The sequence below is a fragment of the Leptopilina heterotoma genome, unplaced genomic scaffold (genome assembly GCF_015476425.1).
Source record: "Leptopilina heterotoma isolate Lh14 unplaced genomic scaffold, ASM1547642v1 Lhet_407, whole genome shotgun sequence".
Lineage (NCBI taxonomy): Eukaryota > Metazoa > Arthropoda > Insecta > Hymenoptera > Figitidae > Leptopilina > Leptopilina heterotoma.
The window spans coordinates 49063-73555 of record NW_025111069.1 but is presented as its reverse complement, the minus strand read 5'-3'; the positions used below and the strand labels follow the sequence as shown (position 1 = coordinate 73555).

The following is a 24493-nucleotide window of genomic DNA, read 5'->3' as shown; positions in this document are numbered from 1 at the left end:
CTAAATTTCAAAATGGCGGATCCAATATGGCGTCAAGTTTTTAAAAATCGATTAAATTCGTCTTAAATTCGTTACTCGGGGGTTTTCGGGGTCGCTGATTACGAATCTGATGTCAGATTTCAAAAATTGTGTAGAGGTCCAATCGAGGTCCACAAGGGCTCAAAATTTGTGTAATGATATAGTCTATCAATAAAAAAATTAAAACCTAAACATTCTTTCCTGTTTGATGTAGAAAAAAATAGTAGAAGTTACTCAAATGTCTAAAAATCATCAAAATTGTCATGAAATTTCATCTTTAATCGACTGTAACTCTCTCAATTTTTGTTGAATTTTATTCTGTGACCTATGGATCGAAAGGTAATTTAATAACCTTTCCAATGATACCTCATTTATTATATTTTGACAAGCTAATTTTCCTACAGGTAAGTTTAAGTGGCGTCGCACCTCGAAAATGCAAAATTTGAAGCTACAGAAAAACTGCACAAGGGAAAAAAATTAAAACTATGATTTTCTTACTCAAAAAACACCTACTATTCGAAAAAAAATTGTTTTGTTCGATTGGCAATTTCACTGTAAACCAGTGTAATTATTAACCTAGAATCGAAAATGTTCGCCTTATTGAGTTGGTCTAAGGGTTCCTACACTGTATGTGACACAAAAAATGTATTACAACAAATTGACACTGATGTATACATAATCGTGCACAAAGGTTTAAAATTCGAAGGACGTATTTTGTGTTTTAACGGTAAGTTAAATTGTTAAAAATTTAATAATAAATAAAACAGGGTGGCCATATGTCAGTAAAGTCAGGAAAATGTCAGTGAAACAAAATTTTTGCCAGTGAAGTCAGGAAGATGTCAGAGAATCAAATTTTTTGTCAGTAAATCAGGGAAATGTCAGAAAAATAATTTTTGTCAGGGAAATTAATCAAGTTTTACTAAAAATCAATTTCTGAAGAATTTTAATTGCATAAAAATAATTAAATTATCAAAAATTTTAATAAAAAAACCATTAAAGGTAACTAAATTTAAAATTGAAAGCTTCTAATTTTTTTAAATTTAATGTTTTCAGTATTTTCAAATACATATTTTTAAAAATTCAAATAAATATAATAATATTAAGATTTTAGAATTCTTTTCAACATTTAGTAAGAAACAATCAATTTAAAAATTTTTAATTAAAATTTTTTAAAAATAATTAGTTTTTTTAAATTATAAAAATTTTTTTAAGAAAGTCAATTATTTTCAAAAAATTACATTAAAATATTTTTAAATTAATTAGAAGAATTAATTAATAATTAATTATTAGAATTATTTTATAATAATTTTTTAAGATTAAATTATCTTTGAACAATGTAAATAAAAGTTTATGAAAATTCACTGTTTGGACTTATTACAATTTTTGAGAAATCATGGTCTTTATAATTTATAGTAATTTTCAAATTTAATATATGGGTGATTAAAATTAAAATGACATTTTTATCAGCCCAAAAATCTGGAATACTAGTTCATATATAAAAGTCTTATAAGTAAATTAATTTTCTTAATCACTCCTTCTTCTTAAATTAATAATTCTTAGTCGCTAGGAATTCTCTGAAAAAATTTGGCAGAAGAATTATAAGCAAAATGTCAGTGCGGTGTCTCTTGTCCGCACTTAAGAAATCAGAATTTTACCTAATAATAAAAATGGTTGATTCTCACACTTTTAGTACAAAAAAAATTATTTTGTACAGCTGAGAGTCAATATTTTGTTACATCCCGAGCAGAAGGCGAGGTTAAATTATTATTTAAATAATTGTTTTAAAATAAAACAATATACATAGATAATATACACATATATAGAGAGGCAAGGTAGGCTGATTACGATCAGATTGGTAAGTTCTGATTATTTATTTATTTGTGAGATCGTTGTTATCTATCAATCCTATGGGGATTGTCCTTTATTTAAAAGAAAATAATTATATTGCTTCATTATTATTTAAGCTACTTGATTTAATTTTATGATTTAGGAAATAATAATAATAGTCTAATCAATTATTTTATGTATTCTTTTTCTTTATTATAGTTTATTTTATGAAAGTAATGAGAGAAAAATACAATTTATAGTGTTAAAAATTTTGATAATGATAAAGTTGTGTGTTATTTATAATTTAAATCTACTTACAATTACCTCTGAAGAGGGCGGAAACGAAATACAGATTTGACGCAGTTTATGATCATTCAACTCCTTACAGAACGGTTGTTTCACACTCACTGTTTTAGTTCGTAATTCTTGAAATCTAATATGTCAATTTAGAGTTCATTATAGAATTACACTAATACGACGGTTTTCAACAATTTGAATATTTGCTCACAATTCAGGCGATCAAGAGAATTTATTCTTAAGAACACGAATTTACTTGTACTGTTAGAAACTGCAAGTCTTATGGTATCAATAGTGTGAAACCGAAGGGTCGCTTCGACTTATACAAAATATTGTTCACAAAATGTCACAATAAGGAAACACTTGCATCTTTTATTATAAAATAGGCTCACAATTCAGGCGATCAAGAGAATTTATTCTTTAAGAACACGAATTTACTTGTACTGTTAGAAACTGCAAGACTTATAATTTTGTCAAAGATTCTGCAGAGTTTCGGACTGACGTGAAGAGTGACCACAATATCGCGCAAGTGAAGAAATGACTGACTCTACCCTGGAGAGTCCTGGGGTTATATAGTGCCAAAATGCAATAAAATGGTCAATTATCACGTCTTGATCGAGTTATAATTTTAGAGTCACGAATAGAATTTCCTAGACTTAAATGGATTCATTGAAAATGCATCCTCTTAGACAAAGAAGTCTTTTGTGTAGCGAATGGAAGCATCCCTTAGGTCACGTAAAACAAATGTTTACATCTAGCAATGCTTCGCATTTATAATTTTAATTTTGATTTTCGAACTTATTTCAGAAATTTTGAAATTAATACAATATTTTACCAAACAACATGGTTTTTATACAATTCTATTGTTATAATATGAATGACAATGAACGATGTAAAATTTATAATAGTGTTAGTTATCATTAAAAAATTTTATATTTATAATAGAATTGTACGTTCAACAATGTGGTTTAGTAGAGTAAAAAGTATGTTTCCTTTTAAAATTTAGGTTTAAATGCTTCAGGTATTTCATTTAAGATTTTATTCTGATCTGAATATTTATAAAGAGTTCAATGTACTCAATACCATGCGTCGATGCTGTAATAAAGTCGTACGTGATGTTGACGATTGAGAGAAGGTCAGTGCAAGAATCTAATCTGGCTACATTTGTATCATGTTTTACACAGTTCCTCTCTCAATTAGTCATACCTAAAGCATTCATTTTGACAACTTCCTAAATTTATAATAATATATTATACTATTTTCAAAAATTATTTATGTGATATATATAAAAAAATTATTTATTTTAATTTCTTATAAAAGAACTTTTGTTACCGGGATGTAACAATTTTATATAGTAAATGTGCTAACAGAAATATTTTTATTCACTGCTAGAAAAAAAATCAAAATCGCCTGTCCGTAAGTTTCATATTTTTAAGTAAATATCGCAAATTTCGAATATCATACCTGTTATTTAAATAACCTAGTGCAGCTAATTGCCTTATTAAGCGTTAATAGTTTTGGTGATATGTATGACTTCTTTAAGAAAAAACATTACAACATTCTATCACATCTATAACTTGTACGGTTGGTGACAGAAAGCGAGTAACGCTTTGTTAAGCACATTATGTCAGTGGTGTCCCCATCAAAAAATTGTTCATATTAATAATATTTTAAATATTATTGTATCTTATTTTCAGTTATTATACGTACTTTAAATACCACAACGATTTTAACTTAAAAATAAATTCTTTCTTTTTCGAAATTGAGAAATGAAACAAAATTTCAGTGGTGTTCTTCATGTTATTATTTAATTTTTAATAAATTTGTGTTAAATTTACTTCTTATATGTTGTTAATAAAGATTTGATACTAGATTGTAATTTATAAGCTGGTTTTTTTTGGTCTTCAAAAGTATATAATTTATAACAGAACTCATTACAAATATTTTTTAAGTCATGTTGACACATTCACTATTGTAGTTTAAAATATTTTAACTTTTTAAAGTTGTAAGAATTTATTTAAGAAAAGAATAAACGAAAACAGAAAATTTCATATAATTTCTACCTATCGTTTTCACCTGGTGAAAATTAAAATTTGCTTCCACCTGCTCGACCACTACTATTTTTGTCCATCATATGTTCAGGTGAACCAAAAAAGAGTATCGTTATGTTCGAAATCCAACATCGAAAAATCAAAGTTAGTAAGATCAAAAATGACATTTTTAATTCAATCATCCATATATGTATATTAGAGTTGTGCAAAAAGCTCGATCGAGTATTTTCAAGCTTTTCGTTTTTCTAGCAGAGCTGATCAGAATCAATCCGAACTTAAACCAAATTCCATCCGACACGTGCAGTATTAAACCTAAAATAATTTTGAGCACTTGAATTTTTCGAGCTCTCAAATATTTTTGAGTAACTAAAACTCGAGCCCGGCTCGAGCTCGACCATGCTATTCGAGCTTTTTGCACACCTCTTATATATATATATATATATATATATATATATATATGATTCTCAACCGTTAAAAATTATCATATATTAACCTGCTTTAAATAGATTATTTAAATATATTAAAAAGAGTTTCATTATAAATAATTTATTATAGAAAAAAGATAAATGTTAACAATTTTGCGACAAAGGAAAAAATTATAGTTTAAAAAATTATACCTAGTTATAATTTTTAATATTTCCAAATAATATTTTACTTATCTTCTCGAATAGTGTCACAATAAATGAAAAATAAGTTCTATAATGTAGTATGTAATAATCCTACTTCTTGTATGTTAAAGGTCATCCATTAACTACGTCACACTTTTTTGACCTTCCTCCCCCTTGTCACACCCCTTGTTGGAGTCGTTTTTTTTGTGACGCGACGAAATAAAGCACTCAGGGTGGCCACATGTCAGTAAAGTTAGGGAAATGTCAGAGGAAAAAATTTTGATTGTAAGGACGAGGAAATGTCGGGATAAAAATTCTTTGTCAGGGAAATATACAAATTGAGACTTTTTTCGACTTATTTTGAAAAATGACATTTTCGACTTTTCTCCAAACATTAAAACAAAATTTCACAATTTTTAGTTACTTTAGTTAATTTTTTTTTGTTTCCTATAAAAAGACTTTTGCAAGGGAAAATAAATTTAATGTCAGTAAATTGTCAGGGAAATTAATAAACTGAAACTTGTGACCACCCTGGCACTGTACTAAGGGATTATTAGAACGTGTTGATTAAATCTAAATCAGTTACTCTTAGGTCACAAGCCCTAAAATTTTAAAGAAATTTAAGTTTAAAATAAAATACAGGGTCACAAAGATCCAAAATGTGCTCCGAGAGTTCAAATAAATAATTAGAGAAAGGTAGATTATGCGATTGCATAATTTTTAATACCAAGTAGAAACATTATAATAAGTTCAAAATTTTCAAAAGAGTGCTTTTTTAAACTAAAAACCATGAAAACTTTTTTCAGTTTCTTTATTTTTAAAATATTTTTTTAAATTAAATAATAAATAAGTTTTTAAACTGTTAACTAACTTGTTAAATGTTATTAAAGAATTAAGTAAATCTTAAATTCTAAAAAGCAGTAAGTGCTATATATAATGAGTAACATCGCTTCCGGTCATTTTCCTGAAAGGCCCTGTCCCGAATGTCTAATTTATCAAATGTCTAAAATCCCGAATACTTTTATACAAAATTTTGTATAAAAATGTTTCCGTTGTTAAATTTTTTTTCGGAATCTTAAAGAAACCACAGTAAATATTGTTAAATAATGGAATCCAGAATTTACCAATCCTCCTTTAAGGGGTTACGCCACCCTGAACGCATGAAAATCGGATGGTTTTTTAGGAATTTTTTTGATAAAACTGTTTCAGGTAGGACTTCTTTACATTTATTGATGCTTTAGTACATATATTGAGCTTTATAAATATTTAAAAAAAAATTGTTTTTAATTAAAAATGGCGGAGATATAACTATTGGCGTGGATCAATTTTTCCGGAGCACTCCTTGATGGTGTACATGATTGGCAGTTCAATTTTTGTCAGAAACAAGTAAAACAATATTTTTCTTAAAAAGTGATAAATTTTGAACAAAGTGACGAAGCCATTTAAAAAAAAATTTTTTTACGCAAATGGAAGCACTTCAAAAATTGACATTTTTTTTGGCTAAAATTACCGTATAAAAAATTGGATAAAAAATTTTCAAATTATTCAATCAAAAAAATCCTACGTCACTCTGTGGAAAATCTATTTAGGAAGATGTATATTAATTTTCAAGTCAATCGACTGAATATTTTTTGAGTTATCGTGTACACCGTCTCGAAAATTGTGGTTTCGAGAAAAACGCAAAAGAAGAAAAAAATGAACTTTAGTGTATTATAACTTGAAAATTTTTCAATTTACTATTTAATCAGCAATTCCTGGGCCATAATTTTTTTTATTTAAGAATGGAAGGGATACAATGAAAAGGACTCTTCCTAAATCATGAAAGGGCCCCCTAGACCATTCGAAAATAGAAAGTCGCTGCTTCCAGCAGCTCTCGGCGCGTCCCCACCGCGCTGACTTCTAATGACCATAACTTTTGTAATTAGTGAGACATTGTCTTCGGCGACATCTCAAAATATTTGTTAGAATATAAACTTTGAAATTAAGCAAAAAAAAAATAAATTTTTTTGAAAAGTTCAGGGTGGCGTAACCCCTTAATGAATAAATAAAAATATCGACTATGATTCTAATTTATTATTTGTAAATTGTTTTCAAAATTTTTATAACTTGAAACCGTAATAACTAAAGATTAATAATTATTGAAAAAATTAAACATTTAACATTGAACTGAAATTCTGACACTAAACCTAATTTTAAATGAATGCAATATGTATTTTTATTTTTATTTCTATATATTTAAACTAAAATCACTTATATATAACTTTTATATGTTTATTTGTAGATAATAAAGAAATTCTTCAAGAATCCGCAGCTGAATTGTCTAATGATTCCCCTAATTTGTTAGTAGGCGAATTTTCTAAAGTAGAAGAGTGCTTGTATATCGATAATTCAAAAGAGGCACAAAATAGTACCACAAATAGACAGGGGGAAAATGTTGAAGAGAAAGAGGATGTAGATAATAAAGAAATTCTTCAAGAATCCGCAGCTCAATTGTCTAATGATTCCCCAAAATTGTTAGTAGAACAATTTTCTAAAGTAGAAAAGTGCTTGTATACCGACAATTCAAAAGAGGCACAAAATAGTACCACAAATAGACAGGGGGAAAATGTTGAAGAAAAAGAGGATGTAGATAATAAAGAAATTCTTCAAGAATCCGCAGCTGAATTGTCTAATGATTCCCCTAATTTGTTAGTAGGCGAATTTTCTAAAGTAGAAGAGTGCTTGTATATCGATAATTTAAAAGAGGCACAAAATAGTACCAAAAATAGACAGGAGGAAAATGTTGAAGAAAAAGAGGATGTTGCCAATAAAAAGAAGGAACAGAATATTATCGAAAAACTGAATGATGGGTTGTCAATACCATCAACACAACAAATATGTACGTTGAATGGAGTTTATAATGATAGTACGTGCGAAAATAATTTTAATTCAAATATAAAAATAAAAAAAATTATGTCAACTGGTGAGGAAGGAACGTTTGAAGGTGGGGAATTTCAAGATGAATTACTTATTCAATCAGAAAAAGAAGAAAAAACACTACTGAGACATATTGAAATTTTAAACAATTTTATTCAACAAAATGTAAACGGCGACACAATTGTTAAAGAACATTTAGTACTTTCGGATAAATCAGTTAATGACTCCGATTTCAGAATCTCTTTAGAGAGTAATCTTGCGAACAGCAGTACTTTAAATCTGCCAGAAAATATACGTTGTAATTCTTCTTGCAATAGTAATCAGAATTTAAAAATCGCGGAAAGTTTTCTTAATCAAATATGTGATTTTAATATAAATTCAAGTCAAGAAACAGAAGAAGCAATTGATTTTGATGAAGTAAATGATAGTTTGGATCCAGACTATATTCCAAGAAGCAATGGTAGCGATTATTCCAGTGACGACGAAAGCGCAATTGTAGAAAATACAATTGATACAAATGGTAAATCTAATAATTCACTTCAAAACTCTATGGATTCAAGTGGTTTACTTGCTAATGTATCTGTATCAAATGCGCCAGACGACGAAATGCTTATCGTAGAAAAGGCCAATGGATCAAAAGGTTACGGCAAAAAGTATTGCTGTGTTTTTTGTAAAAAAAAGGTCAGCAAAATTGCAAGGCATCTAGAATCAGTCCATAAGGATGAAGAAGACGTTAAGAAATTTTCAAGCCTGACAGTAGGATCAGTAAAACGAAGACAAATCATCGATACTTTACGAAACAAAGGTAACTTTGATTACAATACAAATTCTGAAATAAATAAGGGAGATCTTTTGGTGTGTAGGAGACCGACTGGTGATTCGAATAAAAATGGAATATGGAACTGATTATAAAGTTTGCCCCAAGTGCTGTGGCTTCTATTCTCAAAGTGCATTACGTCATCATTTCAAAGTATGTTCGAATGAGGTTAATAAAGGAAGCAGAAATATTTTTGTCATGGGACGTCAAATTACTGGCAGAATTCACAAATCGGCTTGTAAAATGCTGCGAAAGATTATCTTCCCTGTACTTCGAGAAGACAAAGTGGTGCGCTTAATTCGATATGATTATTTAATTATAGCGTTTGGAAACAAAATGTGTGAAAAATATAGCGTGTATCAGCATCAACATGACATGATTAGAGCACGGCTGCGACTACTTGGAAGATTTTTACAACAAGTAAAAGAACTTGATAAAAACATAACAGATATGGCTTCTGTTTTTCATCCCAAGTTTTATGAGGTTACTAAACATGCAATTAAAATAATAGCTAATTTCAATGAAGACACTAGGACGTACGCAACTCCATCTATAATGACGAGTTTATTTTCATTGCTGAAGCAACTTGGTAATCGTCTCGTTACATTAACAATTCAAATGGAGCAAAAGGATAAGCAAATTGAAGTCGAATACTTTTTAAAGTTGCTATTAGAGGATTATGGAGCAAGTATGAATAAGGCTGCTGTCGACACTACTATGGATATCAGAAGAACAAACAAGGAACGCCTATCTCTTCCTTCTAAACAGGATATTTCAAAATTGCACAATTATTTGCAAGAGAAAAGAAAATATCTCTTTGATGAATTGAAGGACAATTTTAATTTTTCAAATTGGCAAGGATTGGCAGAAGTTGTCCTAACGTCTCTACAACTATTCAATCGTCGACGATCAGGCGAAATGGAACGCCTTTTAATAGCGGATTTTGAGAAAAAGAAAATTCTAACTGATTGTGATCAAGAGTTATATGATTCTATGCCTAAATCGTGCCAGAAATTGGCAAAGTCATACTCCCGAATTGAAATTAGAAGCAAGCTAGGTCGCAATGTTCCTTTGTTGATTCGCTGTGACATTGAGAAGTGTATCGATTTACTTTTAAAGTATCGCTCAGAAGCTAAAGTTCCACAAAAAAATCCGTATGTTTTCGGTTTACCTGGATTTGACAAACACAGATTTAAATATCTAAGAGCCTGCATTTTATTAAGAAAATTTTCAGTAGATTGTGGAGCTGAAAAACCCTTATCGCTTTGGGGAACAATACTCAGAAAACATGTTGCCACGATTTGTACAAATCTCAATTTATCTGAAAAAGATGTTGATAATCTTGCACATTTTATGGGACACGATACAAATATTCATAAAAGGATATATCGACAACCTACTATTAAGAAAGATATTGTTCAAATGTCCCAATTGTTGCTTCAAGCACAAGGCGACGATAAACAATTTCCCAATAGTGACTCAGAAACTGAGAACGAAGAAGAATCTGAAGATTTTGAAGTCTCTATTCAAACAAATAGCAACACACCGAACGAACAAGATCATATTGCGAGTCGTAAGTTTTCTCCTTTTACAGATATCTATTATTCTTTATGTCTTTTCTATTTAACATACTAATAATGTTTCCTAATAAGCTTTATTTATGTACTACTTATATTACGTTATTTATTACAAAACTTGAATTATTTGCAGATAACGAAGTGCTAAATATCTCAGATGATCCCTAAAGGAAAGAAAGGATATCCAGTAAGAATAATTATTTTTTTCTAATGTACTTTCTTTGACGTTTAGTTAAAAATGACATTAAAATACAATATTTAACAATTTGATTAACAAAAAAATAATAATGGTAAATAGAATTTGTACTAGCTATAATTAAATAATTTAATTATACATCTCAAAAGCGTGTCAAAGTTCATTACAAAATTATAATAAAATTCAAATAATTGAATTGTAATTATTTACAGGTAATAAACTCAATGTCTCTAATGGTTCTGCAGGCGGAAAAAGAAAACGATCTAGTAACATTAACTACTTTTATCAATTTATTTTGATACTATTTTCAAAAAACATACTTCCCAGTAAACAGAAACTAATTGAGATAAATTAAAAAGAATTCACAAAAAGCTTCAGTAAATCCCGCTTTGTGAAAAATGCGAATTGAAACTATGTTGCAATTTTCCTGAATTCGTCAAACTGTCTGTATTGAAATTCCTAACCTTCTATTTTTACCAATTCAATGGACAAGTTTTAGGGCCTTTAATTTGTTTTAATTCGTCAGCACGAATTCAATGCATGCTTTGGAAATTTCCTTCGAATGCGACTTCGTTTGCACAAATTGAGGCAAGCTGAAGCGACTTTAATCGAATATACAAAGAGCTTGAGTGAATCCCGCTTTCTACCAAAAATCTTAATTCATTTCAATCCGTTTGAATTAGTTTTCTTACTGAGTTTAAAATTTTTTTCAAGAATAAAGTAATAAACAGTTTTATAATCTAGGCCAAAATGTCCTTCAATAATTCTTAGATTTTTAAATAATTAAGCTTAGTTAAATAACTGCAATGAGTCAATTTTATATTATAATCAATTTATATATTTTTTTTCATTACAGCATCTCCTTTTGGACCTACTAAAAGAGTACCATGGTCGAAAGGTGAGAAAAATTGTGTACTAGAAACCTTTGGTGAATATGTTCAAAAACATAATCTACCCAAAGCAAAAGATATTGAAGCTCTTAAAAGAAGTCATTCCGTCCTTAACAATCGTTCTATTGCGCAAATCAAAACTTGGTTGAATAATCAGCAACAAAAATTTCGTTCAAGTGCAAACAAGTAAAATTACTATTTCTTACTTTTATAAAACTAAAAAATTAAAAACCTATGTTCGTTATCTATCGTCTTATTTTAAAATAGGCTTTAATTTAAATTATTTACATTTCAGGGCATAATACGCGAAGTAAAATAAAAAATTGTTCATCTTTAGAAGTTCATCGATTGATATTAGAAGAAAAAATATTATCATGTTCACAGGACGGATTGGCAATTAAAAATTTTCCAGGAAAAGGACGTGGAATAATAACAAAACGTGCTTTTTATAAAAACGAATTCATTGTTGAATATATTGGCGATTTAATTAAAGAAAAACTTGGTTATCAGCGTGAAAAATATTACGAGCAAAATGGAAACTATGGCAGTTATTTATTTTTCTTTGCTCATAAAGATCAACGATACTGCATTGATGCTACAATCGAAACCGACAGATATGGCAGACTAATCAACCATTCACGTAAGGGACAATTAAAACCTATAGTAGTACCACATTTAATGTTTGTTGCAAAGCAGGACATTTTAAAAGAGAAAGAAGTCACATATGACTATGGAGATAGGCGATGCACAGTACTAGAGAATAACCCCTGGGTACAAAAATAATTAATACTGGTGAGATAAATGTCGGTACATATATATTTGTCAGTTACTTAAGTTAGTATCAAATGCAAATTCTTTCAATAGAGTTAACTCAAGTTTAAGACGAAAACCAAAAACAAAATATTTTTATTAAACATCTGATAGATCTTCGTGTAACATTGTATTTCTTTCTATCAATTTAATACCTTATTCTTTATTTTTTATCTTATGTTTCCAAGCTTTTAAAGTAGATAAAAGTTATTTTACATGGTATGTAAAAAACAGAAAATCGTATTATCAAATAATAAACGATTGCTGATACTTTATTCACAATAATTTTTAAAATACCTAACATCTTACTGTCCATTAAATTATTAAATAAATTCACTTTAACATAAAAAACCCTTAAACTCAACACACTATACTTCATAAAATATTTTATTTAAATAACATATATCTAATTATTTTCGTAAAACGTACGATATGATTTAGATAATAAATAAGCACGTAGACTATTCACTTATCATAAAGATAAAGATGTGTTTAGAACATAGACAACCTCAGGATATTAAATATAGCCGTTTCAAGACGTTCTATGCTCTCCTACCTTATAGGAAGCTACTTAAAATTATTATATAATTAAAAACCAAAAAAATAGCATTAAATTACACTTGAAAAACCCAATAAACATGCTTTACCTTATTTTTTAAACACTTATATTTTATAAACAGTAAGGACCCCGCACAAAATGTACGTAAAAAATCTTCCAGTGAAATTGTTTAGAAACTTCATGGATATGAAGTTATTCGAATGCTAAACAAAATACTGAAGTCAAAAGTGCACCACTTAAGGTCAGAAATAGGCCTAGGAGCAGAAAAAGGTCTAAAATGACCAAAATAATAAATAATTGCCATCAGCCAGGGTTATGCCATGGTAAACAAGGTGATGCAGAACACTAGCTGAAGCTCTAGCGTGGGAGAACCTTAGCTTAACACTCTACCTTGTCTACCATGGGAAAACCATGGCTAAAGACACTATCTTGTCTATCATGGGAGAACATTGGCTAAAGACTCTACCTTGTCTAGCGTGAGAAAACCTTGGCTAAAGATACTATCTTGTCTACCATGGGAGAACCATGGCTAAAGACTCTACCATGTCTAGCGTGGGAGAACCTTGACTTAAGACTCTACCATGTTTAGCGTGGGAGAACCTTGGCTTAAGACTCTACCATGTCTAGCGTGGGAGAACCATGGCAAAAGAGACTATCTTGCTGCCATGGGAAAACCTTGGCTAAAGACTCTACCTTGTCTAGCGCAGGAAAAGATTGGCTTAGACTCTACCTTGTCTTCCATGGGAGAACAATGGCTAAAGATACTATCTTGTCTACCATGGGAGAACCATGGCTAAAGACTCTACCATGTCTAGCGTGGGAGAACCTTGCCTTAAGACTCTACCTTGTCTACCATGGGAGAACCATGGCTAAAGACACTATCTTCCTGCCATGGGAAAACCATGGCTAAAGACACTATCTTGTCTACCATGGCAGAACCTTGGCTTAAGACTCTACCAGGTTTAGCGTGGGAGAACCTTGGCTTAAGACTCTACCATGTTTAGCGTGGGAGAACCTTGGCTTAAGACTCTACCATGTCTAGCGTGGGAGAACCATGGCTAAAGAGACTATCTTGGTGCTATGGGAAAACCTTGACTAAAGACTCTACCTTGTCTAGCGTGGGAAAAGATTGGCTTAGACTCTACCTTGTCTTCCATGGGAGAACCATAACTAAAGATACTATCGTGTCTACCATGGGAGAACCATGACTAAAGACTCTACCATGTCTAGCGTGGGAGAACCTTGCCTTAAGACTCTACCTTGTCTACCATGGGAGAACCATGGCTAAAGACACTATCTTGTCTATCATGGGAGAACCTTGGCTAAAGATTCTACATTGTCTAGCGTGGGAAAAGATTGGCTTAGACTCTACCTTGTCTTCCATAAGAGAACCATGGCTAAAGACACTATCTTGTCTACCATAGGAGAACCATGGCTTAAGACTCTACCTTGTCTACCATGGGAGAACCATGGCTAAAGGCTCTACCATGTCTAGCGTGGGAGAACCTTAGCTTAAGACTCTACCTTGTCTACAATGGGAGAACCATGGCTAAAGACACTATCCTGTCTACCATAAGAGAACCATGGCTAAAGACTCTACCATGTCTAGCGTGGGAGAACCTTGGCTTAAGACTCTACCTTGTCTACCATAGGAGAACCATAGCTAAAGACACTATCTTGTCTATCATGGGAGAACCTTGGCTAAAGATTCTACCTTGTCTAGCGTGGGAAAAGATTGGCTTAGACTCTACCTTGTCTTCCATAAGAGAACCATGGCTAAAGACACTATCTTGTCTACCATAGGAGAACCATGGCTTAAGACTCTACCTTGTCTACCATGGGAGAACCATGGCTAAAGGCTCTACCATGTCTAGCGTGGGAGAACCTTAGCTTAAGACTCTACCTTGTCTACAATGGGAAAACCATGGCTAAAGACACTATCCTGTCTACCATAAGAGAACCATGGCTAAAGACTCTACCATGTCTAGCGTGGGAGAACCTTGGCTTAAGACTCTACCTTGTCTACCATGGGAGAACCATGGCTAAAGACACTATCTTGTCTATCATGGGAGAACCTTGGCTAAAGACTCTACCTTGTCTACCATGAGAGAACCATGGCTAAAGACAATAATTTTTCTGTTCAATTTTTCATTGTAATTTCGGAAAAAGTTTCATTTAAGTCAAGGAAATTGTTAAATTTTATGCTTAAATTGGTTAAAAAATGTTTCTTAGAGTGTAATCTAAAAGCAAATTGGCCTCAAACTGTAAAAGATTAAATAAAAACAATTAGTAAAAAAATTGTTTGCAAAGCTTTTTAAATTTTACTCGATTTTTTATAGACTAAGTACTTTTCCATGAAGATTTTTCTACTGAAAATATTTTACGACTATTCTGGACAGTAAATGCAGAAGTTCCTTGTCGTTCATTTCGACTTTTCTTATAAAAGAATAAAAACAATTAGTAGAACAATTTTTTTCAAAGTTTTTTTAATTTTAGTGGATTTTTATAGACTAAGCACTTTTCCATGAGATTTTTCTACTAAAAATATTTTTCGACTATTCCGAGCAGAAAATACATAAGTTCCTATTCGTTCAAGTCGACTTTTCTCTTAAAAAAATAAAAACATTTAGTAAAATAATTCTTTGCAAAGTTCTTTTAATTTTAGTTTATTTTTATAGACTAAGTACTTTTCCATGAAGATTCTTCTAATGAAAATGTTTTTCAAGTCGACTTTTCTCAAATAAAAACAATTAGTAAAATAATTTTTTGCAAACTTCTTTTAATTTTAGTTTATTTTTCTAGGCTAAGTAAAAAAAAAAAAAAACTTTCCTTGAAGATTTTTCTACTGAATGTTACGTATGACTTCGTAACTATTTTAATTTTTTTAATAAATTAAAAATTCTTATATTATATAACTTCGTTTAAAAAATTGGGAATTTTGTAATTAGATTTAAGTACACTATAGCATACAAATCATTCACACAAAGACAATTCAAACTATCTATCATTTAAAAGTAACAAATTTACTATTTTTTATCCTTAATTTTACCTAAATAGTAATTTGGATATATTTTCTTTTGCACTAACAATATTAAATGACATTTTAATTTATTAAAATTAAGAATCGCTAAGAAGTATGGACAACACCCATATTTGGAAAGAGTTATTTTCCAGTGGAAGACTCTAAATGTATTGTTTTAAATATCAAGAAAAGCAACATGCACATTAAAAGTATAGTGGATTTAGAGCATTGAACTCGTGTTAGCTAACTTTAGGAATTTGCAAGCTTGCGAAAAGCTTGCCTGGCAACAAAGAAGTTTAATGAACTGTGTGTAACAGTCTCCCCACTATTAACATTTTAATGCAATTTCAGGGTGTGATCCATAACTTCGATCGATTTAACGATTGAGTCTGAATTTGTTCCTCCCGCAGTAAGGCTGCGTAATATATTGTTTCTACCGAAAATTGGTAGAGTTTATATTTTGCATTTCCCGCAAAGTCGGAGGTTTATATTTTATCCCCAAAAGAAGGGTTGATTTGTGAATTTAATAATTATAGTGAATTTATACGACATAAATTGTGAAGTGAAATATTTATAATAAAAGAAAGTTGATTTAAATATTGAATTGAAGTTCTGTGAAAGAAAGTGATTTGAGTAGTAATAAAGTAGTAAAGAAATAATTTGAATTGAACAAAAATAAATTAAAATAATTAAAGTCTCATTGATATTAGAAATATCAACCTCCGTCTAATGCACTTAAAATCGATTGATTAAATAATATCATCAACCAAATATTTAAATGTAGTGACCCTGTAGTTTGAATATTGTAAGTTGATTTGAAATTCTTAATTTATTATTGTTGGAACAAATCAAAGAAGATTCTTAATAAAGAAATTAGAGAGAATAAGCGATAAGCAATTTTGATGACAATAGTGTCATTTTTCAAGTGACATAACTTGGATTATTTGAGGAAAAACACAGAAGTCTAAGAGTAATAACAATATATAAAATATGTTATTTTTATTGGTGAGTAAAATTGTCAAATAACTACTATTATTCACACACACATTGAGAGTCATACACAATACTATTTTACAAGAATTTAATAAATTCTATAAAAACCTTTTTCTGTTTATATTAACTAAATATAAAATGTGCAATAACTATTGCTAAAGAGTTACAGCTAATTATTTGGAATAACTATAATTGTCAATATATGTAAAAATATAAGATACACATTATTGTTTCTAATGTTGGAGAATTTAAAGTTGAATAAACTGTGAGAATCACATTACACACATATTGTAGTGTTTTATTACGATTAACTTTTTCACACCGTCTTTTTTACTTTATTCCTTTTATTTAAATATAAATACCGTCTATCCGGGATTATTGAACAATAATAATCTAAGAAAGGATCCACTACCTTTAAATAAATAAATTATTTTCGAAGGGCAAATAACGTTTTACCTTGAGACATTTTTATTTAAATTTTTGTGTTTAATTAATTTGTTAGCAAATTGTTAAAACTAGTTTTTGTAAAAATAAGAATTTTGATTAATAAATTAAAGTATTCAAAATTCATCCTTAACAAAAATGGTGGCAGCGGTGGGATGACTTTCTTATATTTAAAAAAATAAAAAAATGAAGAAAAAAGATCATGTGAAATATAATAATTAAATTTAAAAAAAATACTTTCATATATATACACTTATACACATATAATATGCATAACAGAAATACTGAATCGATTTATGATGTTCAATTTATGTTTATTATGAAATATTTCATTGTATTTATTTTTCTTTTCAGAAATAATTTATTTTTGTGTTTTTGACAAGTGCGGGTAGTTAAAATTTTTTTTTTTTGACTCGCTAACGTCGATTCTAGGGCACGGTAACCACCCTTGCGATCGGCAAGCACTGGTTTCCTTAATAAATCGGTACTATTTCCTCGAATAAAAAAACAACCTTGTCGGAAGTGTGTAGCCACTTGGACAAGTGAGAGGATTAAATATTATGAAGATTTATAACAATTAGTTACGGTTTTTATCTGAAAATTACAGAAGAATTGAAAATAAGAATTTCTTTTCAATTTCTTTGATGAAATTTTTTTTTATTAAATGTTTAATAAAGGATTATTAACAGAAGAATGTTTGCAAAAAGTACCTAGCAGAAGAAAAATTGAAAATTTTTTTTAGTGAAAATATTATTCAATAAAGTTTAATTTGAACAAATCATCCTGAGCATAAAGATTAAAAGAAAAAGAAATTGTTACTTTAAAAAATGAATGAAGTTTTTTTTTTAATAATAAATATTCAAGTTTAAAATAAAAATAAGATGAATTACTAATTTTTTTATATAAAAAAATGTTTACTAAATATTGGTAAATAATTATTTGGCATAAAATTGAGATACGTACATCTCTGAAGAACTAGTTTCAGTTATTACATAATATATAAAATAATTCCAAGATTGAGGAAGGAAGACTGCTGACGAGTCAAACGGGGTACAATTGCAAAGTCAAGGCTGGTCACAATCAGCAAAGCATTAAAGAGAACACTATATACATAAATTTATTTCTATCAAAAGTGGTGTCAAATTTTTTATGGAATCATAATTTTAATTAAATAGTAATTGTTTATTATTATTTTGAAAAGAGTCGAGAATTTTTTTTTTAATTTGATGTATACTTAAATTTAAAAGGTAATTCCAGGATTGACAAATTACAGTAAAAAAAAATGCAAAATTTTTCTTTTGATCAAATATTTATTAGTATCAAGCAATTTTATAATAAAAAGCAGTTTTTTTGTTGATTTAATGGTTTTTCACAAAGCAGATAGCCAAAACACGAAAAGCAGTCTAATAATATAAACGTAAAAACTATAACAGAATACGGTAACATCAGCCGATATAGGTCAATCGTGTTACTACATTACGTAAAAAAAAATGAAAAACTTCAAATTAAATTACAGTTCCATTTAAATAGAAGTTAAACAAATCAATTATTTTTTATTGCTTATGTTTAAATCGTATTAAATCATAAAATGGGTACAGTGTATGAAGCAATGTTACGGAGAGGCTACATAGAAAAATGGAAATCGGAGGGATATAGCTTTGAAGCAATGGATCATAAAAATAATTTCAGAGATCCAGAATCCAGAAATTTACAACACAGATTTACCGACGAAGAACACGAAGATGTCAGAGACGAATGTAGAAGATATAACAACATACAGGATGATTACGAAAGAGAGGAGCATAGAGACTATAGATGCTATGACTATGATGAATCGTATATGATCAATGACAATTCCGAAACAAATCAATACCAAAATAATTATAACGTTAGGCGAGATGTGCACAGGGTGGAAAAAAGTGATTATGAACGAGGTTTTGATTACTATGATGATAACATGGATTATGAGGATAGATACAACTACCAAGATGCGAATAACCAATGCAGCATGTATGAACCAAATACACAGAATAATTACTACAAACCAATTGGCGAAAAATGGCAAATAAGAAACCAACAACAAAGTGAACAATTTAATAGAAGGATCTATGACAATAAAGAATTTGATTACCAAAATAGGAACACGGATTTAGAAGAACATTGGCAAAATACGGACATGACATCACAGGGCTATGAAAGAGAAAATTTTAACAACAGAAATCAGTATTTTCAAGATTATAACACTAATTCCAGAAAGAATTCATACACCAACGATGACCGAAGTTATCATCTCAGTGAAAGAGAAAGAAGATACAACGAACAACAGAAAATTTATAGAAGATTATGCAATCGACAGGAACCATCTTTTAACAATGATTGTTATAGAAGAGATTATTTTATAAACAAACGCAAATTTAATAGAGAACGTGTTGATGATTTCATAATACCACCCGTTATATTCAGCGATTCGCAACCAAGCATGAACCTTATAAAGGATAAAAAACAAAGGGATCCTAACGTCTTACCTTCTATTAATGCACTACAACCTACCATCGAAAGTGAAGAATCCAGAGAACATAAAACAATTCGCAGTATAGAAAAGCATTTGGAAGAAGAACATATAGTGGAGTACATGAGTCCTATTATAGATAGTTCCAATGACGAGGAAGATATCAGCATCAGTGAAGAACTTCCAGAAGAGGAAATGATAAAATTTTGGGACAGTGAAATGTTTGAAGATGATAAAGGAAATAAGGAGGACACTTTACAAAATCCTGATCCAGAAAGAAGCAACTTTACAATGGAGTTAGAGGAAGAAGATCAATTCGAAAACAATACTTGTCCTATTAACGAAGTTTTACAACCAAAAAATGATATTTCAAAATCCAAGGGTAACCATAAACTAAATGAAACAATATTAGATAAAAAAATCAACGAAAAAATTATCGAGAAAAGCGAAGAACTTTTATATATTAACCAGGTCAACATTGAGAATGTCTCATTTATAGATAATTCGCATTCAATAGTAGAACATATGAATTCGGGCAGCCCTACGACAAATTTAAAAAAAGGAAAACCCCCTGGTAAAATCAAATCTATAACTCAAGAACAATTAAGTATCAAAAATGAAGAAGGAAGTAAAGAAGAAGAACTTAGTGTTCAAATATCAAATGCAGATGAAATCATTTCAACAAATACTTATGTTAAGGTGGAAGAATTTATCATAAATAAGATTCCGCCCTCAGGAAAAAGTTTAAATCAAGAAATCTTAGAAATGATAAAATACTATATCTCAGTACACAACAAATTATCAGGAACACATCAAAAATATTTTTGGGATATATTTTTACTTGGCATAAATAAAAAGAATGAAATTATCTACAGATTTGAAGAAAATAAATTACTACAATGTAAAGTGCCAAAAATAGTAGTAACAAAAATTCCCTTCAATAGGTTGGGTTTGGTTAAATATAGAAAAGCTTGATTTTTTTTTGTTGTTTGGCTTTTAAATATCATAAACGAACTATATAATAAACACGGGTAAATCATATAATTTAAAAATATGGGTGCATATAACATACAATACATAGTAACATACTACAAGGAAAAATACATTATAGCTTATTATTTAATTAAATGGGATATAGAATTTAAATAGAATTTTATGGATACTATAAGGGATACATTTAGATTTATTAAATTCTAAGAAAAGTACATAATTAAGCAAATAAATACTTATAAATACAAAACATGCATGTTTTATAAATGTGGGTAAAAATGGGTAAATTTGATTGAATGTCGTTTGTCAGGAAACAATCAGAATAATCAAATATTTAGTAAATTCTTCCACAGTTATTTAATAAATTAATTTTTTCGATTTTTGGAAGACGTATATAAAAGGTAAAAGAAAAACACTCTTTTACTTTTTTATAAAATAGACGACGTTTCGGTGGTCAGGTTCGCCACCATCATCAGGTCACTAGTTAAAGTCAATAAATAAACATCACGTCAATAAATTAAAAACATAAAAAACGCAATACAACAAAAAAATAAAATATTTAAATTTACAAATCACAAACATATTAAAACGAGTGATTAGTCAAACTAATCACTACTTTTAATCATCGTATTAAAAATTAACAATATAAATAAAATTGCTTGTAAATAATTTGCGCTTGTTTCTATAAATAGGCATGAATTAAACTTCGTCAAAACAATAATATTAAAAAAAAGGATAAAACTAGATTATTGTAACTCTTAAAATCAAAATTGCCACACCTTCCGTTATTTTACCCTCTTATAAAAATATGGAATACTATAATTTTCTTAAATAACCATCGAAATTCCAAACTGACTTACTAATAAAATTAAATGACATTTAAGCTCTAATAAATTGTGCTTTTGAATTTTTTTTAAAATGTAAATGTCCGCATATAGCATTTTAAAAGTAATATTTAACACAAAATAGCAATATAGAAAATAATTCTCGAAGTTAAAAAGAAATCAGTAAACATATGACGGGTTCCACGTCAAGTGACCCAGGTCAAAAATTTACATGGAATATTTGAAAAATTTGTAGTTTCTGTAAAACAAAACGAAAATACGTTTTCTATTTTGGGTTTTGCTGCTGTTTTTCAACACTTTCTAATAGTGTGAACAAATGTAGAGAAAAAAAATTGTTTGACCTTGAAAAATTAAATTAAAAAATAAAATTTAATTTTTTTATCAAATGGGCAGTTTTTAATTTTTTTAAAAAAATTTTATCAGAAAGGTGAGGTTTTTTCCTAAAAAAAATGTATAGGTCAAAACGTGGGACAAGAACTTTTAACTGGTCAAATTAAGCATTTACTTCTGCCGTGCACCGTCCCACAGTGGAATTTTTTTTACAATTTACTATTAAAAAATGTCTATAGCTTACAATTTTTAACCGATTTGAGTGTTCTTTGTCTTAAATTAAAGAGGAATAAATTCTTAAGACATCCTTCAAGGCCGATTTTGGAGATTTTAATTATTTATAATTTTTTTTAAATCAAAGTTAACAAATTAATACACTTTTTTAAAAAAGGAGGTTTATTTTCTTATTCCGTTGATGCACATGATCTAAATAAATTTAAATTCATCCAATATGACCACCAGATAATTAATAAAGCATAAAATAATCTATTTCAATTGTTATATAAACAATATATAGCCCAACAACGAGCAGGGGCGGTGGATTGCAGAAGTAAATGTTTATTTTGACCAGTTAAAAGTTCTTGTCCCACGTTTTGACCTATACATTTTTTTTAGCAAAAAACCTCACCTTTATGATAAAATTTTTTTTTTTTAAATAAAAACTGTCCATTTGATGAAAAAATGAAATTTTATTTTTTAATTTAATTTTTCAAGGTCAAACATTTTTTTTCTCTACATTTGTTTACACCATTAGAAAGTGTTGAAAAACAGCAGAAAAACCCAAAATAGAAAACGTATTTTCGTTTTGTTTTAAAGAAACTACAAATTTTTCAAATATTCCATGTTAGACCAAAAATTTAAACTTTGACCCCCTCCAGTTTTTATATTTGTTTAAATAAATTTATAATATTTGGTATTTTTAATTGTATCTAATAGGACTACTGTTTCTGCAAAATTTTTACCCGATCCCAAACATTTAAAATTTTGACCTGGGTCACTTAACGTGGAACCCGTCATATATGATTAACATTAATCAAAACTCACAATGTAACATTGAACTACTAATATTAACAACATTTTCTAATGACTCAATTGCAATAAAAGAAGCCCACTCTAATATTCTATACTATTATTTAAAATTAGATTAAATATTGTCCTTCTCAAACTAAGAAAAGAACTAATCGATTTAAAAAAAAACTAAAAATAACTATGCAACTAAAACAATAATAAAGAATAAATCAACCTACTAACGTTTTCTATTTTTAATCAAAATTACTTTCAATTTAATAAATAATAAAAAAAAACTATAGTACAAATACAAAATATATCAAACATATTTTCAAAAAATTTATTATCAGGTTTAATTAAATTTTACAAAGTTCATTTATTCTAAAAAACATTACATTATTATTGATGTATTTAAAAATTTTAACCATCATAGAACTGATTCAAAAATAATTGGCGTAAAATTTGCTCAAAGTTATTTTTCACACTAAGAAAAACAAATAAAATAAGTCACATTCTTATAAAAAAATGTTCTTTCTTGTCACAATACTTGAAATAAGTAAAAAAAAAATAATTTTCTTAATTTACATGCTAAATGGATTACAGATCGATTTAATAACTGTTGTAGGTATAAAACTCAGATGGTATTTTTTTGGAATTTTTTATCCCACTCTACTTAACTATTTTCTTTTAGAAATGGAAATTTAAAAAAAAAAGTCTTAAGTCCGAATCTCTTATAAATTTAATGACTCACAATAATTAAAGACAACCTAGTAACAGAATTTTTATTCTATATTACAAAAATATTTCCATTGTGAATCTTTCAGATTACTTTCATCATTTCCATCTTCTATTTTACTCAATTTTAGCAATGAACCTTTTCTAAAGTAACTTCTTTTAAAATTTATTTTAAAAAAAAGACAAGAGTTTTTTTCTTAAATCTAGAGTTTATAGTTAAATTAAAAAAAAAATTTCTAATCATTAAAAATCCTTTAAGTGAATATGGAAATAAAATTTATTTTTAAATAATTCAATTTTTTTTTAATTGGATTTTTTTAAAAAAATAATTCTGCAGAGTTATCGTCGAAAATTATAACAGAAATTTGGATTTTCAAGGATTTCAATTTGAAATTTTTGCAAAGTCTAATTTTTTTTAAGATCCACGCTTTAATACTTGTAATGTGCAATTATTATTTTCAATTGTAAATAAAATTAATTCTTGAATTGATTTTATTAGAAGCTTCTATCGCAGTACTAATCATAAACACAAAAATAAAAAAAAATGAAATAAAATTTAGAGAAAATGCTTAAAATTAGGTGTACGAACTTGGTTACGCGACACCGTATCAGGTTACACTTCAGGTGACTAGGTCAGTAGGATATAAACATTAAAAGAAATGCCTGAATAGACCATTAAAATGTCTCATTCACTTTTATGTAATTTAAATGGAAAATATATATTTCTTATTATTTCTCGTTCTCTAAAAATTATAGCTGATAAATTTAAAAATAATATTTTAACGAAATAAATTATCAAAATATACACAATGTCTAAGAAGCAAAGTTATAACACATAAAACAATAAAAGCAATCTCAGCACTTTATTAAACTCAAATTTCGAAAACTCAAAATATATTTAAAATTTTAAAATAAAAAAAGAAATGTTTAAATATTACAACATAATTAAATACATAAATTTGTAACAAAATCATTTTTCATAAAAAAGAAAAAAAAGTCTTTAATTTACATTTATCGAAAGCAAATTCGTCTTATAAAATGTATCACGTAC

General features: G+C 28.6%; 5 protein-coding genes across 5 annotated transcripts; all 5 read left to right on the top strand.

Annotated features, from left to right (window-relative positions):
* Positions 1 to 606: 606 nt before the first annotated feature.
* On the top strand, positions 607 to 8595 carry LOC122506308. Its single transcript, XM_043618421.1, has 4 exons — positions 607 to 745; positions 7083 to 7706; positions 7821 to 8482; positions 8581 to 8595. Exons 1-4 carry the CDS (start codon positions 607 to 609, stop codon positions 8593 to 8595), a joined length of 1440 nt encoding a protein of 479 aa, XP_043474356.1.
* A 6-nt stretch (positions 8596 to 8601) lies between these two features.
* LOC122506307 lies at positions 8602 to 9414 on the top strand. The gene is made up of 2 exons (XM_043618420.1): positions 8602 to 9316; positions 9366 to 9414. Exons 1-2 carry the CDS (start codon positions 8607 to 8609, stop codon positions 9412 to 9414), a joined length of 759 nt encoding a protein of 252 aa, XP_043474355.1. The 5' UTR covers positions 8602 to 8606.
* A 29-nt stretch (positions 9415 to 9443) lies between these two features.
* LOC122506324 lies at positions 9444 to 10889 on the top strand. Its single transcript, XM_043618439.1, has 3 exons — positions 9444 to 10107; positions 10245 to 10298; positions 10520 to 10889. The coding sequence occupies exons 1-2, from the start codon at positions 9453 to 9455 to the stop codon at positions 10277 to 10279; spliced, it is 690 nt and encodes a 229-aa protein (XP_043474374.1). The 5' UTR covers positions 9444 to 9452; the 3' UTR covers positions 10280 to 10298; positions 10520 to 10889.
* On the top strand, positions 10870 to 13155 carry LOC122506306 (histone-lysine N-methyltransferase PR-Set7-like). The gene is made up of 4 exons (XM_043618419.1): positions 10870 to 10936; positions 11164 to 11373; positions 11493 to 11968; positions 13042 to 13155. Exons 1-4 carry the CDS (start codon positions 10870 to 10872, stop codon positions 13153 to 13155), a joined length of 867 nt encoding a protein of 288 aa, XP_043474354.1.
* A 5458-nt stretch (positions 13156 to 18613) lies between these two features.
* Positions 18614 to 20233, top strand: LOC122506323 (RING finger protein PFF0165c-like; the record flags this gene model as incomplete). The annotated part of the gene is made up of 1 exon (XM_043618438.1): positions 18614 to 20233. A coding segment is annotated over exon 1 (1620 nt), but the record flags the coding sequence as incomplete, so codon positions are not given.
* Between the last annotated feature and the right edge of the window lie 4260 nt (positions 20234 to 24493).

Bases quoted from the DNA above. Each gene is read 5' to 3' on its own strand.
- LOC122506324 (XM_043618439.1), top strand. From the start codon at position 9,453: ATGGAACGCCTTTTAATAGCGGATTTTGAGAAAAAGAAAATTCTAACT. The intron at 10,108-10,244 runs GTAAGTTTTCTC...AATTATTTGCAG, and splicing joins ACAAGATCATATTGCGAGTC to ATAACGAAGTGCTAAATATC.
- LOC122506307 (XM_043618420.1), top strand. From the start codon at position 8,607: ATGGAATATGGAACTGATTATAAAGTTTGCCCCAAGTGCTGTGGCTTC. The intron at 9,317-9,365 runs GCACAATTATTT...GATGAATTGAAG, and splicing joins AAACAGGATATTTCAAAATT to GACAATTTTAATTTTTCAAA.
- LOC122506308 (XM_043618421.1), top strand. From the start codon at position 607: ATGTTCGCCTTATTGAGTTGGTCTAAGGGTTCCTACACTGTATGTGAC. The intron at 746-7,082 runs GTAAGTTAAATT...GTTTATTTGTAG, and splicing joins ACGTATTTTGTGTTTTAACG to ATAATAAAGAAATTCTTCAA. The intron at 7,707-7,820 runs GTACGTGCGAAA...TTATTCAATCAG, and splicing joins GAATGGAGTTTATAATGATA to AAAAAGAAGAAAAAACACTA.
- LOC122506306 (XM_043618419.1), top strand. From the start codon at position 10,870: ATGCGACTTCGTTTGCACAAATTGAGGCAAGCTGAAGCGACTTTAATC. The intron at 11,374-11,492 runs GTGCAAACAAGT...TTTACATTTCAG, and splicing joins GCAACAAAAATTTCGTTCAA to GGCATAATACGCGAAGTAAA. The intron at 11,969-13,041 runs GTACAAAAATAA...TACCTTGTCTAG, and splicing joins TACTAGAGAATAACCCCTGG to CGTGAGAAAACCTTGGCTAA.